Consider the following 18,160-nt stretch of genomic DNA (forward strand, 5'->3'; position numbering starts at 1 on the left):
TAGTTTCAGTAAAGGTGGACTGAGCAGTTACAAGGAAAGTGCAGTAGTTTCAACAAATGCCATTGGTTTAAAACCACCACAACCACCTAAATGTGAGTAACTTGAACTATATTTGGTTTAAAAATAAATGCACTGGCTGGAATACAAGTGTTTCTTTAGAAAGCAAAATTAACGCGTTACACATATGGGTCAAATAAACAGAAGAATTAGCTGAACCACTTGAGTAACATGTTTTTTTAAAGCTGAAAAATATCCACATAAATAAGAATATTTTCGATGAATCCTAAATGTAAAGGAATCGATAGATACAAGCTCAAACACATATAATGAATTCTCACGGAAAGCAATACACAAACTCAAATGCACACATTTTTAAACCGCTTATAACTGATTCCAACTCATTATTGACTTCATTCCAGGCCTTTCCTAAAAGAACAATGGAAGTTTGTACCAAACCATGGAAATGTTTTTGGTCTGATCCATTTCTACAGGTGACTCAATGATCTGTAGGGCCAAATTCTGCACTGGTACACCTTCTGTGCAGCTCCTCTGACTGATAGTGATGCATTCGAGATGTATTAAGACATAATTTCACCTTTGGGATACAGATTTTAACCTCTGAAATGTTTATAGATATTTGATATTATAAATGAAAATTATGTGTGCAGATTTAAACCATTTTAGTCTAAATCAGTGGTTCTCAACCTATTTACCGTTGTGGGTCGCATCCAATACTATCAGTATGGCCCTGAGGATCTCACATGGGCTGCAGCTCTGTGCAGACTGGGCTGCAGGTTGAGAACAACTGGTCTAAATTATGTATCATAGTTTTTGACACAGTGGAAATCAGTGGCGGCAGGTGAACCATGGGCTTGGGGAGGCTAGCCCCTGACCTGGCCCACCCCTTCTGTTTGAGGCCCCACCCCTTATCCTCCCACTGGAGCCCAGAGTGCCCCCCTGCCCTCAGCCCTGGGCCATCCGAGTGCCTCCAGCCTTGGCGTGCTGAGTGGCATGGCCCCAGTGCCTGGGGGGCCCCATCCATCCCAAGTCCCGGCCACAGGTCGGCCGCCCCAGCCCCAGCCCCAGCCCCAGCCCCAGCATGTTTCCCGGAAGAGGAGCAGTCTGCCTGGGCTTGGGCCAAGGGCGAAGCGGCAAGCAGGAGGGGCCTTGGGGCAGAGCATGGGCGGGGCCACGCAGAGCTGTTTGGGGAGGCTTAGCGTTCACCAGCCTATGATACGTGCCTCCCATGGTGGAAATCCTTCCTCTCCAAAAATGTTGTTCATCATACTTTACAAGCAGACACAAATCTCACCTCTTCATTTTCAATTTTGAGTGTGGCCAGTCGTGACTGTAGCTGTTGATACCTGAGCATAAGCTCTGCTTGTACCGGTTGCTGGGCACTGACCTGACAAACCTAACAAAGAATCAAAAATGGCTATTAGACTCAGAGAAAATTTCAATTCACCAACACCAGCTTCTGTCACACTCTTTAAAACCAGATGAATTGCTGCTGAAACTATTAAAAATGTAATTAAATTTAGATTTTCATTTTCCAAATCAATTACTTTAAGTATATGTACTATAAGCCCTGGTCTACACTATGGGGATAAGTCGATTTTAAAATGCATGCTTCTACATAACCAACCCCGTTCTGTTGACCTAAAGGCTCTTAAAATCTACTTCTGTACTCCTCCCCGGTGAGGGGAGTAGCGCTAAAATCGACCTTGCTGGGTCAAATTTGGGGTAGTGCAGACGCAATTCGACGGTATTGGCCTCCGGGAGCTATCCCAGAGTGCTCCAATGTGACCACTCTGGACAGCACTTTGAACTCTGATGCACTAGCCAGGTACACAAGAAAAGCCCTGGGAAATTCTGAATTTCATTTCCTGTTTGGTCAGTGTGGAGCGCTCAGCAGCACAGGTGACCAGAATTGCAAACGAGCTCCAGCATGGACCAAAAGGGAGACACTGGATCTGATTGCTGTATGGGGAGAAGAATCTGTGTAGGCCAAACTCCGATCAAAAAGAAGAAATGCTAATATATATGCCAAAATCACAAAGGGTGGAGAGAGGCTACAAAAGAGACATACAGCAGTGCCACGTGAAAGTCAAGGAGCTCAGGCATGCCTACCAAAAGACAAAGGAGGCAAACGGTCGCTCTGGGTCAGAGTCCCATACATGCCACTTCTATGATCAGCTGCATGGCATTCTAGGTGAGGACCCTTCCATTACCCCACCACTGTCCGTGGACACCTGCAAGGGGGGAGTCTCACACAACAGGGAGGAGGATTTTGTAGATGAGGAAGAGAAGAAGGAGAATGTGCAGGAGGCAAGTGGTGAATCCGTTCTCCCAGGCAGCCAGGACTTTTTCATCACCCTGGAGCCAATACCCTCCCAAGGCGGGATCCCCGACCTTGAAGCCAGAGAAGGCAGCTCTGGTGAGTGCACATTTGTAACTACAGTACAGGGTTTAAAAGCAATAGTGTTTAATGTTAGATTTTCCCTGAAGAATTGGGATGCATTCACGGCCAGTACAGCGACTGGAAAAGTCTGTTAATGTGTGTGGGGATGGAGCGGGAATCCTCCAGGGACATCTCCATGAAGTTCTCCTGGAGGTACTCTGAAAGCCTTTGCAGAAGGTTCCTGGGGAGGGCTGCCTTATTTCATCCTCCATGGTAGGACACTTTACCACACTAAGCCAGTAGCAAGTAGTCTGGAATCACTGCAGCACAAAGCATGGCAGTGAATGGTCCTGTCGCATTCAAGCAACATTCGGGCTTTATATTTCTGTGTTAGCCTCAGGAGAGTGATTTGGTCACCTGATTAAAATAGGGGAATTTTTGTAAGGGAACAGTAAAAGGAACCCGTTCTTGCTGTAGTTGTTTGTGTTTGGCTAAAAGGGATCACTCCAGAGAATAGCCACATGGGCAGGGGGAGGGGTAAAGGGATCATCCCAGAGAATAGCCATGTTGCGGGGTGGGGGGAAGTGTGTGCTGTATATCCACCCGAAAAACCACAGCCCCTCCTTTTAAATGTGAAACCCAACAGGCATTGCTTGCTATGGGAAAGGATGGCACTGCAGTTTGAAACCATTCCCACATGTTATGAAGATGGAAGAAGCTAACCTTGCATACCAAAAGGCTTACCATGGCTGCCTGGAAATCGAATTCTGTTGCCCAGCCATTTGTGACATATCACCATACCGGCACATGCTCAATATAAAAGGCAAAATGCGACTTTGTACCTAAAGCACATGTCCTGTCTGTTGTGAATTACTTGATTCACTGTGAAAGAGTCTTCCTTTTGTTCTCAGAAATGTGTCATCTTAAAATTTACTCTCCCTTTTTATCTCCCCCCAGGAGCAAATGTTTCTATGCTCCTCCATCATCTCTGTCCCTGAGGTTATCACAGATTAGATGGCGAAAAAAACGCCCTCATGATGACATGTTTTCCGAGCTCATGCAGTCCTCCTGCACTGATATGGCACAGATTAATACATGGAGGCATTCAGTGTCAGAGGCCAGGAAAGCATTAAGTGAGCACGAAGAGCAGAGGCAGGAGGCAATGCTGAGGCTAAGGGGGGAGCAAATGGACACGATGAAGCGTCTGGTGGAGCCAACAAGAGCACAAATTCCCACTGCATCCATTGTATAACCGTCTGCCCTCCTCCTCAAGTTCCATATCCTCCTCACCCAGACGCCCAAGAACACGGGGGGGATGCTCCGGGCACCCAGCCACTCCACTTCAGAGGATGGCCCAAGAAACAGAAGATTGTCATTCAAACAGTTTTGATTCGTAGTGTGACTACAATAAGCAATGTGGCCTTGTCCTTCCCTTCTCCTACACCCTACCCCACCCTGGCTACCTTGTCAGTTATCTCACTTTTTTTTTTTTTCAAATTAATAAAGAACAAATGCATGGTTTCAAAATGATAGTTACTTTATTTCCTTTGCCAGCTGTGATCGAAAGGGGGTTTGCAGCAAGGAGAAACACATACAACTGTCACACCGTAGCCTGGCCAGTTATGAAACTGGTTTTCAAAGCCTCTCTGATGTGCAGCGTGCCTAGCTGCGCTCTTCTAATCACCCTGGTGTCTGGCTGCTGAAAACTGGCCACCAGGCGATTTGCCTCAACCTCCCACCCCGCCATAAATGTCTCCCCCTTACTCTCACAGATATTATGGAGCACACAGCAAGCAGCAATAACAATGAGAATGTTGGTTGCTCTGAGGTCTAACCTAGTCAGCAAACAGCGCCAGCGAGCTTTTAAATGTCCAAAGGCACATTCTACCATTCTGCACTTGCTCAGCCTATAGTTGAACTGCTCCTTACTACTGTCCAGGCTGCCTGTGTACGGCTTCATGAGCCCTGGGAGCAAGGGCTAGGCTGAGTCCCCAAGGATAACTACTGGAATTTCTACATCCTCAACGGTAATTTTCTGGTCTGGGAAGTAAGTCCCTTCTTGCAACTGCTCGAACAGCCCGGAGTTCCTAAAGATGAGAGCGTCATGCACTTTTCCCGGCCATCCCATGTTGATGTTGGTGAAATGTCCCTTGTGATCCACCAGTGCTTGCAGCACCATTGAGGTAAACCCCTTGCAGTTTACGTACTGGTTGGCAAGGTGGTCCGGTACCAAGATAGGGATATGTGTTTTGTCTATCGCCCCACCACAGTTAGGGAACTCCATTGCAGCAAAGCCATCCAGTATGGCCTGCACATTTCCCAGAGTCACTACCCTTGATAGCAAAACATCAGTGATTGCATTGGCTACTTGGATCACAGCAGTCCCCACAGTAGACTTGCCTACTCCAAATTGATTCCCGACTGACCGGTGCAGTCAGGCTTCCACAGCGCTATCGCCACTCGCTTCTTAACTGTCAGGGCAGCTCTCATCTTGGTATTCCTGCGCTTCAGGGTGAGGGAAAGCTACTCACAAAGTTCAAGGAAAATGGCCTTACGCATGCGAAAGTTTCGCAGCCACTGTGAATCATCCCATACCTGCAACACTATGAGGTCCCACCAGTCTGTGCTTGTTTGCCGGGCCCAGAATCGGCGTTCCACTGTATCAACCTGCCCCACTGCAGCCATGATGTCCCAATTGCCACATCCCGTGCTTTCAGGAACATCTGTGTCCATGTCCTCATCACAGTCGCCCTCATGCTGGTGTTTCTTAGCCCGGTTCTGCACATACTCCAGGATAATGCGCGAGGTGTTTACAATGCTCACAACAGCAGCGGTGAGCTAAGCGGGCTCCATGCTTGCCGTTGAATGGCGTCTGCACGGGTAACCCAGGAAAAAAGGCGCGAAATGATTGTCTGTTGTTGCTTTCATGGAGGGAGGGGCGACTGACGACATGTACCCAAAACCACCCTTCACAACGTTTTTGCCCCATCAAGCATTGGGAGCTTAACCCAGAATTCCAATGGGTAGCAGAGAATGTGGGGAACTGTGGGATAGCTACTCACAGTGCACCGCTCTGTAAGTCAATGCTAGCCAGGGTATTGAGGACACACTCCACTGACTTAATGCGCTTAGTGGGGACATACACAATCGACTGTAAAAAATAGATTTCTAAAAATCGACTTCTATAAAATCTACCTAATTTCATAGTATAGACATATCCTAAGATGAGGAAATAGTCACAATATTCTATGAAAATAGATAGGAATTGATGTTCCTCTGCAATATGGCTTTTGGCTGCTACAGGGCCACAAAGCAGTGCACATCCAAGATTTCCCTTGTGGAAGGGAAATCCCCAGATGCTGTAGTATTCTATGCTCCCACCAGTCCCTAATGTAGTGGAAAATAGGGGCATGGTTGGAGACCACTTGCATTCTGGCAGTCTCCAGATGATATGCTCCAAGTGCAGTGTAGAACAGCTCTGAGGCCCCTCTAAGTTGCACTGGGAAGCCCCACTGGGTGGTTCGTGATATAAAGCCATCATTGCCTCTGTTCCTGTGCTGGGCACATCTTGGAAGCGAAGAGAATCTGAGCCAATGTCATTATAGTGCAATACAAAACACAACAAGAAAGGATTGCTCTTGCATCAGAATTATTTTGAGCAACTCTGAATAGCATGTTTCCAGATCTGCCAAAGGTTTTGTTTGCTGATCCATTTGTGTCTGCATAAATAATACTGGCTTACATTTCACTTTAACTAGATTCTTTGTAGAAATGGATGAAAGCCACATCCTGCAGAAAATAATTCAGAATTCACATCAGGGAAGTTTTCCTTTGTGCAAAAACAGACATTATTGGTTTGGATTTACTCTATTTGTCTCTAAGAAGTCACTAACTACTGACCTCATCACCCATATGAGACTGGAACTCAAATTTCATTGGCGGACAAAAGGCAGTGGGGTACATCTCCATGAATCTCTGCTTGTCACTTCGTGGCTCCAAGCTGTCAACAGCATTCTCAATTATATCTAGGCCCTCATGTCTAGATGTTTCAAGGTTATACTCTGCAGAGAGATATGTTCTTAGGGCTCTGTTCAGACTTGCATGGTATCCAAGATCGGAACACTAATACACAACAAAGAGAGAAGAAAACAAATTTAAAAAGCAGAGACAAATTGCAATAGCCATAACATAAAAAACTGCGTAACAACAATTAGAACTAATAGTATCAATGTTTTGTTTTTTTCATCTGCAAAGCGCTTTACAAACTAATTAATTAAACCTCACAACAGCCATGTCAAGGTGATAAGTAGCTATTATTCCCATTTGATGGATGGAAAAATGAAAGCAGAGAGATTAAAGGACAATTTTAAAAGGGAGGCCAGAGGTCTGTACACAGAAGTGAGTTCATGTTTCTGGATATACATGTGCAATTGCCACAGTTGCACAGAAAAATGGGAGTTTGTACATGATAATGGCTATTTCTATATCATTTCTGTGTATGAACCTGAGACTTTTTTTTTTTTTAATCTGGTCTTATATAACCTCTCCAAGACAAGATAGTTAAGTCAGTGGCATAGTCAGAATTAAAATTAGAGTTCCTGTTTGTCAGCCCAGTGCTTGGATTAACACCCAAAGCACTCTCCTGTCTTTGAGATGTTTTTTGGTTTAAATCACAACAAAATCCTCCTCTAAAACAGAGTAAAAATGTATTTAGTAAAATGTTTTAAAAAGAGTAAAAATGCCTCTTAAAACATCATTGATTTGCATTTTCCATCTTTTATTCATATTTTAAAGTTATAACTAAGCAAATACTATTAATCAACACCTATTTTTAAAGAAAATCAGAGCTTTCAGGCTTGATCCTGCCTTGGTTTATACATTCAGAACCTCTGTCAGGAGGCTGTTTGCAGCAGAACAAAATGTCCAGTATCTGCTAGGGCAGTGGTTCTCCACCAGGGGTTCGTGTATCCCTGGGGGTACTCTGAGGTATTCCCAGGGATATTCAACTCATCTAGGTCAGTGTTTCTCAACCTGGGGGTTGCAGCCCCCAGGGGGGTTGAGGTCTGGGTTTAGGGGAGTCACATTAGGGGGTGGCAAGCAGGGCAACTGCCTGGGCCCCACAAAACTAAGTAACATGCTTCAGCCACACTGCCTGTGGCTTGGGCTTCACACAACGCTCACAAGTGAAAAACAGGCTCAAGTGTCACACTGAAATGTAAGTACAATATTTATACTCCAATCAATTTATTTTATAAATATAGGGTAAAAATGAGAAAATCAGCAATTTCTCAGTAATAGTGTACTGTGACACTTTTGTAATTTTATGTCTGATTTGTAAGCAAGTAGTTTTTAAGTGAGGTGAAACTTGAGGTACACAAGACAAATCAGACATGAAAGGGTTACAGTAGTCTGGAAAGGTTGAGAACCACTTATACTGGGGTGTCCCCAGGATACACTACAGCCTTAAGGGAGGTTGGCACCAGTCAGGGAGGGTGCATGGCTAGGGCAGTTGGGGGACATGCTACTTCAGTGCATCCCCCAGTCATCTTCAGTCACCCTAGGAGCCCAACTGAAGTTTAAAGCGAGTCTTCCCTCTGCAAACCCATAGGTAGAATGGTGCAAAAAAGCAATTTGCATTCCACCCCATGCCAGCAGGGTGAAGCAAGCCCATTGTGTATTCACGCATATGCACCTCCCTCTTAACTGTTAGTATCTCTTAGGGAAAGTAATATCATGCTTTGATCCCTCTGTCTTATCTATACAAAGAATTTCCAAACTATTTACCATAGCTGAGTGTAAAAATTCTCTTCAATGGAAACAAATCTTTCATACCTCGCCACATGTTTAGGACTCTAATCACTAGTCCTAAGAGATCAAATTCTGCTCTGAAATCTATGACGAAAAAGGGATGTTTCATTCACATTACTGACCACAAAACTGCTGTGATCAGCAGCTGCTTTTGGCCTTAGAGGTTACTGCAGGTCATTTACTGCTGATGGGATAATGGCCCCCAAAACACAATACATGAACCATTTTAAATCTACAAAAGAAGGATTTCAATCTTAGTTAAGTGCATGTCCAGTGATAGCCTTTCCCCACCACATTGGAAAATTTGTGTTACATTTACTGAAACCAAAGTCCCTAACTTTTTAATCTAACCACATCCATATTTTAAAGGTTTCCACACTAAAAAAATAAGGGTGTTAGCATTTATTTGTAAAGGAATTACCTCTCTCTGTTTTTCCCCTTGTTCTGTGTTAAATAAGCTTTTTAATTCAACTCACTATCTTGGATGAAAAGACAGACAAAAAATGATGGTAAGAAAGAGGATCAGGCCAGCTATTTTTATTTTAGGAGTATTAATTTCAGCAAGAACTCAAGGAAGGCTAAACTGAGAGGAAAAAGAAATACAAATGGCAATGGCTAATTTTACTATAGTGGCCAGTTAGTTACTTGTTTTAAAATTACAAGCAGTTAGAATCTGAATTTAGGAAAATAGGATTTGTATTAACAAAATAATTTATTGATTTATAGAGGAAATCAGGATTTCAGATTTGTATTAACAAGATAACTTATTGATTTATAGAGGAAATCACAAGAACAAGCACATGGAATTTTGATGTAGCTTCTCCAGAGAGCCAAAAAATGGTGTTGCAGCCTCCATCCTCTGATAGTCCCAAGGATGCCAGGATTCACCCCTCAATTCACTAAGCAACCATCTTCAACCACAAGAAGAAAAACCACGATCATCATTAGTTTGGGTAAATAAGGCTGCATGGGACTATCTTTGAAACTTAGTACTGCTTCTGAATCAACCTGAAAGGTTTCTCAAGTGAAGCAGGATACCCTCTTCAGCACTTCACAGCACTCTTATTGCCAGCAAGAGAAGTGAGAATGAGACCAGAATTTGAACCAAAGACTTCCGCACAGTAGATTTGTACATGGAGTTTAATACCTGAATTTGGATTTGTGCTTCAAAATTAATATGTGAATAAAAATAAAATTTGACTGAATGACGATTTGCCTTTACTTTGTTTAACAAGAAAATCCAGACACTCTAACCGCCTTCCCCCCCAAAACACCCCCCCCGCCAAAAAAACAAACTCTGTGAAGCTTGGTACCTCACAGGCCTGGGTTAAAATATACATATATATTTTCAAACAATGCCCCAATCCAAAACCCTATTTGTTGTGGATGGATCAGAGATTTTTGCACTCTGTGAAAGATTCCATCAGGCAGTATCCCAAAGACAACTAAGAAAGGAAAGGATGAAAGGTTTAATCTACCACCAGAGTAGACTTGCAATGACAGCTGAAAAACAGGGATGGCTGAACCAGTTTGGAAAGGATAAGAGTCAACGTTTTTTAATCTTCCTCCATTTCTAGAACCAAAACTATCTAAAAAAGTATCAGAACCTTACAAACTGCTGTCACTGCTAGGAGTGCAATTGTCATATCTCTCACAAAAGCACATTCTCTCAAGTTTTTCAGACTTTAGCCTGCAGAGCCAAGACATTTGGAAAGTTTGAATAAGCAACCAAAACATTTTGACATTTATCCAAACTGAACTCAACCTCTGAATCTTTGTGAGATTCACTCATCAATAACTAAAAGCAGAAAGTCCTTGTGGTTAAAGAGATCCATAGCCAACTAATGGATAGGCATTGAAGCTGGACAGATGATCTGAATAAGCTCTCCCCTAGCATCTATTGATGAACTGTGAAAAAGACTTCAGGAGCAGACTGCATTTGGATAGACACAACTACTCTGCCTACATGATCAGTAGATAGACCTGCTTTGCAAAGTGATGAATTTTGGCTGTTTTGGGTTAAAGTTCACTTTAGATTTGGATGCAGGTATAATAAAATGTTGTTATGCTTATTGTATGTATAAAAGGCAGCAGAACCTTATGTAGTATGCTCTAATTGAGAAGGTGAGGTCCTTCAACCGCACTTACTAAGTGGAGATAGCGATGCCAAGTCCAAGTGAAAGTCAGAGCGGGTCGGCACACAGTGTAGACACTGTTTAAAGGGCCTTAGATATCATTTGACCTTTCCCCTCCAGTGTTTAAAGACAGAACCGAATGGACTCAATTGAGCGTCCTTGTTTCCTCTCAATGATCTTTAGAACTGAAATCACACTAATAAACTGATGTAGGGGGCTTAGTCCTGGTGTGGGGACAGGGCTGTTGTGAAACACCACACAGAACAGGCAGCAGCAGTGAGTTCCTCTCTACCCAGTGAAATCATTAGGAGATGGGTTATGTGGTGGCAACTCAAAACACGACATCACAGTGAAGAGAAGCAGCAGCCGTGAGCAACAGCAGCAGTAGAAACAGCAGCGGCAAGCTGAAGCAGAGATTTCAGAGTAGCAGCCATGTTAGTCTGTATCTGCAAAAAGAAAAGGAGTACTTGTGGCACCTTAGAGACTAACAAATTTATTTGAGCATAAGCTTTCGTGAGCTATGAAGTGAGCTGTAGTTCACGAAAGCTTATGATCAAATAAATTTGTTAGTCTCGAAGGTGCCACAAGTACTTTTTTTTTTTTTTTTTTTTTTTTTTAAAGTAGAGGTGTCACTCAATCATCTCCCAATCCCACCTGAATATACCCCGGGTCTCTGATACTTTGCTGACCACAGATAAGCTGTGAGTGGGGTTGTCAAGGTTCCTTCCCCACTCTGAACTCTAGGGTACAGATGTGGGGACCTGTATGAAAAACCCCCTAAGCTTATTTTTACCAGCTTAGGTTAAAACTTCCCCAAAGTACAAGTTATTTTACCTTTTGTCCTTGGACTTTATTGCTGCTAACAAATATATAACAGGGAAAGAGCCCGCTTGGAAACGTCTTTCCCCCCAAAATCCTCCCAAACCCTACGCCCCCTTTCCTGGGGAAGGCTTGATAAAAATCCTCACCAATTTGCATAGGTGAACACAGACCCAAACCCTTGGATCTTCAGAACAATGAAAAAGTAATCGGGTCTTAAAAAAAGAATTTTAATTAAAGAAAGGGTAAAAGAATCACCTCTGTAAAATCAGGATGGTAAATACCTTACAGGGTAATCAGATTCAAAACAGAGAATCCCTCTAGGCAAAACCTTAAGTTACAAAAAGACACAAAAACAGGAATATACATTCCATTCAGCACAACTTATTTATATCAGCCATTTAAACAAAACAGAATCTAATGCATATCTAACTAGATTGCTTATTAACTCTTTACAGGAAATTTGACCTGCATTCCTGCTCTAGTCCCGGCAAAAGCAACACACAGACAGAGACAACCCTTTGTTCCCCTCCCCCCCCCAGCTTTGAAAGTATCTTGTCTCCTCATTGGTCATTTTGGTCTGGTGCCAGCGAGGTTATCTTAGCTTCTTAACCCTTTATAGGTGAAAGGGTTTTTCCTCTGGCCAGGAGGGATTTAAAGGTGTTTACCCTTCCCTTTATATTTATGACAGGGGTGCAACTGAAGGAAAGGCATGTTAAAGGGACATTTGTCTACTGGAATTTCACACCTGAAGGTGGGAAAGTGAAGGAAAGGACTCCTGTCCAAGATAGTATGGGGCAGGAGTTCACTTATGATTTGCATACTTTTGAATCACTGTTGCAATGTTTTCCCAAATTAATGCTGTGATCCCTCTCCCTTTTATTAAACATTTTCTTTTATATACACAGACTTAGTGCTTGCCAGTGGGGGAAGTACTGTCTCGTGGAAATGCCCAGAGGTGGTGTTTAGTGTTCCTAGATTTTTGGGTGTGGCAGGTTCAAGCTGGTTTTCATAGATTCTAAGGCTAGAAGGGACTATTGTGATCATCTAGTCTGACCTCGTGTGTAACACAGCATAGAACTTGCCCAAAATAGTTCCTAGAGCAGATCTTTTAAAAAAACATCCAATCTGGATTTAAAAATGGTTAGTGATGGAGAATCCACCATGAGCATTGACCTGTTAAACCCAGGGTTGTGAGCTCAAACCTTGAGGGGGCCATTTAGGGGTGTAGGGCAAAAATTGGGGATTGGTCCTACTTTGAGCAGGGGGTTGGACAAGATGACCTGAGGTCCCTTCCAACCCTGATATTCTATTCTATGAAATCTATGACACTTGGTAAACTGTTCCAATGGTTAATTACTCTCACTGTTAAAAACGTACACCTTATTTCCAGTCTGAATTTGTTTCGCTTCAACTTCCAGCCACTGGATCTTGTTATACCTTTCTCTGCTAGTCTGAGGAGCCCATTATTGAATTTTTGTTCCCCATGTAGGTAGTTATAGACTGTAATCAAGTCAGTCCCCAACTTTCTCTTTGTTAAACTAAATAGATTAGGCTCCTTCAGTCTATCACTATCAGACAGGTTTTCGAGTCTTAATTGTTCTCATGGCTTTTCTGTGAACCCTCTCCAATTTATAAAAATCCTTCTTGAATTGTGGGCACCAGAATTGGACACAATATTCCAACAGTGGCCCACCAGTGCCAAATCCAGAGGTAAAATAATCTTCCTACACCTACTTGAGATTTCCCTGTTTATGCTTCCCAGGATTGCATTAGCTTTTTTGGCCATAGCATCACTCTGGGAGCTCAAGTTCAGCTGACTATGCACTACAATCCAAAAATCTTTTTCAGAGTCACTGCTTCCCAGGCTAGAGTCCCCCATCCTGTAAGTATGGCCTACATTCTTTGTTCCTAGGTGTATACATTTACCATATTAAAAAAAACAATATTGTTTGCTTGTGCCCAGTTTATCAAGTGACCTAGATCACGCTGAATCAGTGACCTGTCCTTTTCATTATTTACCACTCCCCAAATTTTTGTGTCATGTGCAAACTATCAGTGATTATTTTTCTTGATTAGTTTTCTTCCCAGTCCATTGATAAAAATGTTAAATAAAGTAGACACAAGAACCAATCCCTGAACCACACTGGAAACAGACCCACTTGGTGAGGATTCTCTGTTTATAGTTATATTTTGAGATCTTTCAGTTAGCCAGTTAATCCACATAATGTGTGACATGTAAATTTTACATCATACTAGATTTTAAATCAAGATACCATGCAGCACCAAGTCAAATGCCTTACAGAAGACTATTACATTAACACTATGTCCTTTATCAACAAAATTTGTATTCTCGTCCAAAAAAAGATATCAAGTTAGTTTGACGGGATCTATCTTCCATAAACCCATGTTATTTGCATTAATTACATTACCCTCCTTTAGTTCTTTATTAATCTACTCCCATATCAGCCCCTCCATTATCTTGCCCAGGATCAAAGTCAGACTGACAGGCCTATCATTACCTGGGTCATCCAATTTACCCTTTTAAAAAATTGTCACATTAGCTTTCTTCCAGTCTTCAGGATGTTCCCCAGTAATCCATGATTCAGTGAAACATTAACTGTCCAGCGAGCTCCTCAGCCATCTTTTTTAAAAGCTCTTGGATGCTAATTTAAAAGTATCTAACTTTAGTAGCTTCTGTTTCCAGAGTAGCCTTAACAATGCTGTAGCAACTTCTCAAACAACTCCAGGAATCATGGTGGAGACTGTAGTTCCTTCCTCCCTTTCCCCTCGTCTACCAGTGCTCTTATAAACTATCCCTCTGGAGCATGCCCTGCAGCTGCTGAGGGGTGGGGCCTCCATAGCCCAGGACTGCTCTATGCCATGCCTTGATTTAGTTTGGGGTCTGCAAACCCCAACACAGAAACTTGTGAAATAAAGATGGTGAGCTGCATAGAATTTAGCCTTATTTCAAATTTGATCTATGAATGACTACAAAAGCACATCTTTAGAGGACAAATCAACTTCACGGAGGGTTTGGTCAGAAGCAATACCCACAACATTAGAAATCCTTTTAACTCCTATTCATCCCAAACACTACTACTGAACATAATTAGAAGGCCTCCAAGGAAGGATGAATAGTGAATATTTTATATATTCCAGGACTACAGGCAGATTTGCTGTTGATGCTGTTCTGTTTTGATTGCTGTTTCTTCAGCATTTACCGTTTGTTTTGTGGGTGCTTGAAATGTCTGAAAAAGGGCTCATACCTTCCTATTGCAAACAGACAAATCTTGTAATCTGAATGGCATAGCAATTTTCAAATAACTGAACAATGATATGCACCGTATGGACAAGCACTCAGATTAACAGGGGTGTGTACTGTACTGCTGCTCAGAGATCTCTAGTTTTAAGAAACAACCCCACAAACCAAATGAAGCTTGCTCAGTCTAGCTGAAAAACATTCTTTTCCAGTTTTTCCACACAATACAAGTCAAATGTACACTCTCTCCTGCAAATGAAGTAGATTTACAGTAGGTCCAATAGAAGGGAAATAATCTATTTAAGAGACATTCATATTCCTCTGCTTGAATAAAAAGGAAATAGAAACAATTGTACATATTCAATAATGTTTATCCTACCACTCCTTTTACCAAGGTTGGCCTCAAAACTTACTCCATAAAATGTTTAAGACTCAAGGTACATTTTTATCTGGCTTTTCTTATGAAGGCTTAATAAGATTATTAACTGCACAGCAGCATTTTAAGAAAGAAGCACTAAGCTTTGTTAATGAAATGAATGAATTGAAGAGTTCAAACTGAGTTCAGGGTTCAGCTAAAAAATTACAGTTTAGTATCATCCGTATGAATTTGCCAAAATCAAGTTGTATTACATTTTAGGGTAATATAAACACTATGAACTGTTACTTGAAAAATTTAATCCTGTTAATTCTGTTGCAATACTCCCAAAAGAAATTATTTACTTTGTAGTTCTTTTGAAATGCAGAAATGTGTACATACGTGTACACACACACAAAATATTTAAACACATCCTATAACATGCGTTCATTAAGATAGGTTAACCTGATAGAACACCTCTTCTATGTTAATTTATTTGCATAATTAGATAATTTATTACAATCAGTATACAAAATAGTTCATTGTACACCTGCACATAGCTAAGTCATCACTGCAAAATATATGCATCCCAGTGGCATGGGTTGCTACTCAGTATTATGTATTGAATATATACTCCCCAACATAGGACTAGATTCCATATTACTCTGGTCCTTTTGCACAACTCAGGCAGTGTAACCAGCTCCATCCCATTCCCAATCCCTCCTGTATGATCAGCACTTAAGATGCAGTGGAGAACTGACTTCATAACATGCATGTGCAAGGATGCATGGGAGGGAGGGCAGATGATGACAAGGTAGAGAAGACAGAGCAAAGTAGTAACTACAACATTGAATTTCCTCACTTTTGTAAATTTAAGTCAGGACTGTAACATTGCATAAGTAGTTTTACAGCATGAGAATTCTTAAATTCACCACAACATGTGGGCAGTAGAAAGCATGTTTCATATTGTGATTATGAACCAACTGCCTTGTGAGAACTTTTCCATTTACAAAACACTGTTTCCTTTGTGAAATAGTAAACACTTAAAAAAAAATCTATACTGACTTCAGACAACATTCTGATTAGACATGAATGTCTGAAAGACACTTCATTTAAACATTACATGACAGCAACATTATATTGCTGAACATGGCTCTGAACCAATTTCCAGCTACACATAATTATAGCTGAGTCCTGTATATCAATGGTGTAGATGGAGTGCAAAGTCCAATCCTTCATTTAAATTCTTTAAGGAATGGTCATATTTAAAACAATTTTGCCTATTTAAAATTGTTATTGCATATATTAACCCATGGCTTGAAAAGCTACTCATCCATTATGAATAGGTATCTTTCCCATGCAAGTGCCACTAAATTCTGTTGATTTTAAGTTTTCTGACATTAAAAAATCCAGTTTTTACGACTGTCAATAGCTTTTCAAACATGAACCTCAAATGTTAGCCAATGCGATGTTGTAGCATTGGCTAGGCAAATTTGTCTGTAGACAAACAGCTTCAGTGCTTCTGCTTCTGGTAGTATCTTTTCTCCAGGTCAGTGAAAACTGTTTGGTCTGGTCAGTTTTCACTCCTGCTATCGAAAACTCTGTGGAGATCGTGAAATTGACAGAATCAGGTCAATTTTCCAATCTGCAGCTTGAAAAAGTTCTTTCCAAAACTGGAAACAGGCACTGGAGCTATTCTCCGGGGAGGACGACTCAAAAATAGAGGCCAGACAAGGTGACGATTAGCAGGGACATCACCAATACACTTGCAGAGGAGGCTCTTGCAGAGGTGGTGGAAAAACAGAGAAAAAATCCTCCTTCCAGCAGATAGACGGGTGTATCTTTGTCAGATAACTACTAACTAGAGGCTACAAAAATGGAACCCCCAAACAGGGTCCAGGGACAGCAGTCTAAGAGTCTGGGAGAGCTTGATTTCTCACTTAAAGTGTTGCCCATGTACAGAAGAGCCTCTAATCTTAGATTGGTCCTCTGGCTTAATCTTCTGACTATTAGGAGTCAGGTAAATTTTTCAATGTATGAGGAGGTGGATTGGGGTGAGTGGATGCATGGATGTGGGTGGGGAAATGACAGAAAAGACAAATATGGGTGCTGTGGGAGAGAGATTTTGGGAGAACTGGGAGACAAAACAAAGGGGAAGAGAGAGAGCATACAACAGAATAAAAGAAAGAGGAAGAGAAGAGGAAACTGGAAAAGAGGAAATAACTGATATTGAGAAAACAGCAAGAAAAGATATGTCATGTCTTAGAAGAAAGAAAGGAAAAAAGGTATTGTGAAGGCAGAAGGAAAATAAAATAACAAAAGCAAGAGAAATTATGTAACTTGCATTAAAAATATATATATTAAAAGGAAGTTATAATGTCACAAAATTATAATTAAACACAAAACTACACAGCTATTCTAGTCTATTAAATTGCAGTGGGTATTTTTCACCTTGGCTAGTCAGTGTCATGTAAATTTTTCAAGGCCTGCAATAAACCCATGCTATAAAACACAGAGTCAAGCGAGCTTGTCCTATAATATAGAACATCTTGATGTCAGTGCATGACATTTGTGAATATATATGCCATTTAAAGTGTAGTTTTACTCTGAAAAGTGATTATAAACATGGTGATCTGATGTTTCCTGTCTCAAAGTTTTCTGTATCTAACACAATAAGTTTACTTTTTTTTTTTTTTTTTTTTTTAAATACCAGGCCTACAATCTCATCCTGGGCTCAGAGTCAAGCTGGGTTCCTTCCATCGCTTGCATACAGATTCCGTAGGCCAAATTCTGATATAAGTTACACCTGTGTAACCCCACTGCCTTCAATAGCTTTGCACAGACGTAGCTCATTGAAACTCATCAGACATTTGTGTTGATGATGTACAAGGTGGAATTGATCCAGTATACTCAATTGTAGCTGTGTTGTCTATGCAGTGCTAACAGGACTAAAAATCAGTAAAAATGTATTTTTGCCATTAAAATTAACATAAGTGATTCTGAGTACACATAAGGAACAGGGTTTTTTTTTGAGTAAGGTACCATTTTTATATGGTCATTTTAGAGAGTAAAACCACAGTTTAAAGTTTTTAACTTGCAGCATTAAAATTTTTCATTCTTGTTCCAGAAACATTTCCCACCATAATGTGGAAATGGCCAACCATTTCTGTGTTTAGTGCCATCATTGCCATGTTTTCTCCAGTCACCTAGGAGAAAAAAATTTGCCCACTAAATTTTAAAGACATGAACCCAGCTTCCTACCAGCATTTGTTTTTGTAAAATATAAAACTAAAAGGAAAACCTATTGGTTCCACTATGAAATATTATAGAGATCAATATACTATATGATCAATGACAAATGCAACTAAACATTGTAGACT

General features: G+C 41.3%; 1 protein-coding gene across 6 annotated transcripts in view; it reads right to left on the reverse strand.

Annotated features, from left to right (window-relative positions):
- Nucleotides 1–18,160, reverse strand: part of SRGAP1 (SLIT-ROBO Rho GTPase activating protein 1) — a 240,664-nt gene that overhangs the window by 59,051 nt on the left and 163,453 nt on the right. For all 6 annotated transcript variants that reach the window (XR_006274821.1, XM_038404044.2, XM_038404033.2 and 3 more), the window contains 2 exons: nucleotides 6,302–6,523; nucleotides 1,313–1,414 (listed from right to left, as the gene is read on the reverse strand). Coding sequence is in view for 5 of the 6 variants with exons in the window: in XM_038404044.2 (XP_038259972.1) it covers nucleotides 1,313–1,414; nucleotides 6,302–6,523 (324 nt within the window). In the remaining variant the exon portion in view is untranslated. The remainder of the gene's footprint in view (nucleotides 1–1,312; nucleotides 1,415–6,301; nucleotides 6,524–18,160) is intronic.

The sequence above is a fragment of the Dermochelys coriacea genome, chromosome 1, assembly GCF_009764565.3.
Source record: "Dermochelys coriacea isolate rDerCor1 chromosome 1, rDerCor1.pri.v4, whole genome shotgun sequence".
Lineage (NCBI taxonomy): Eukaryota > Metazoa > Chordata > Testudines > Dermochelyidae > Dermochelys > Dermochelys coriacea.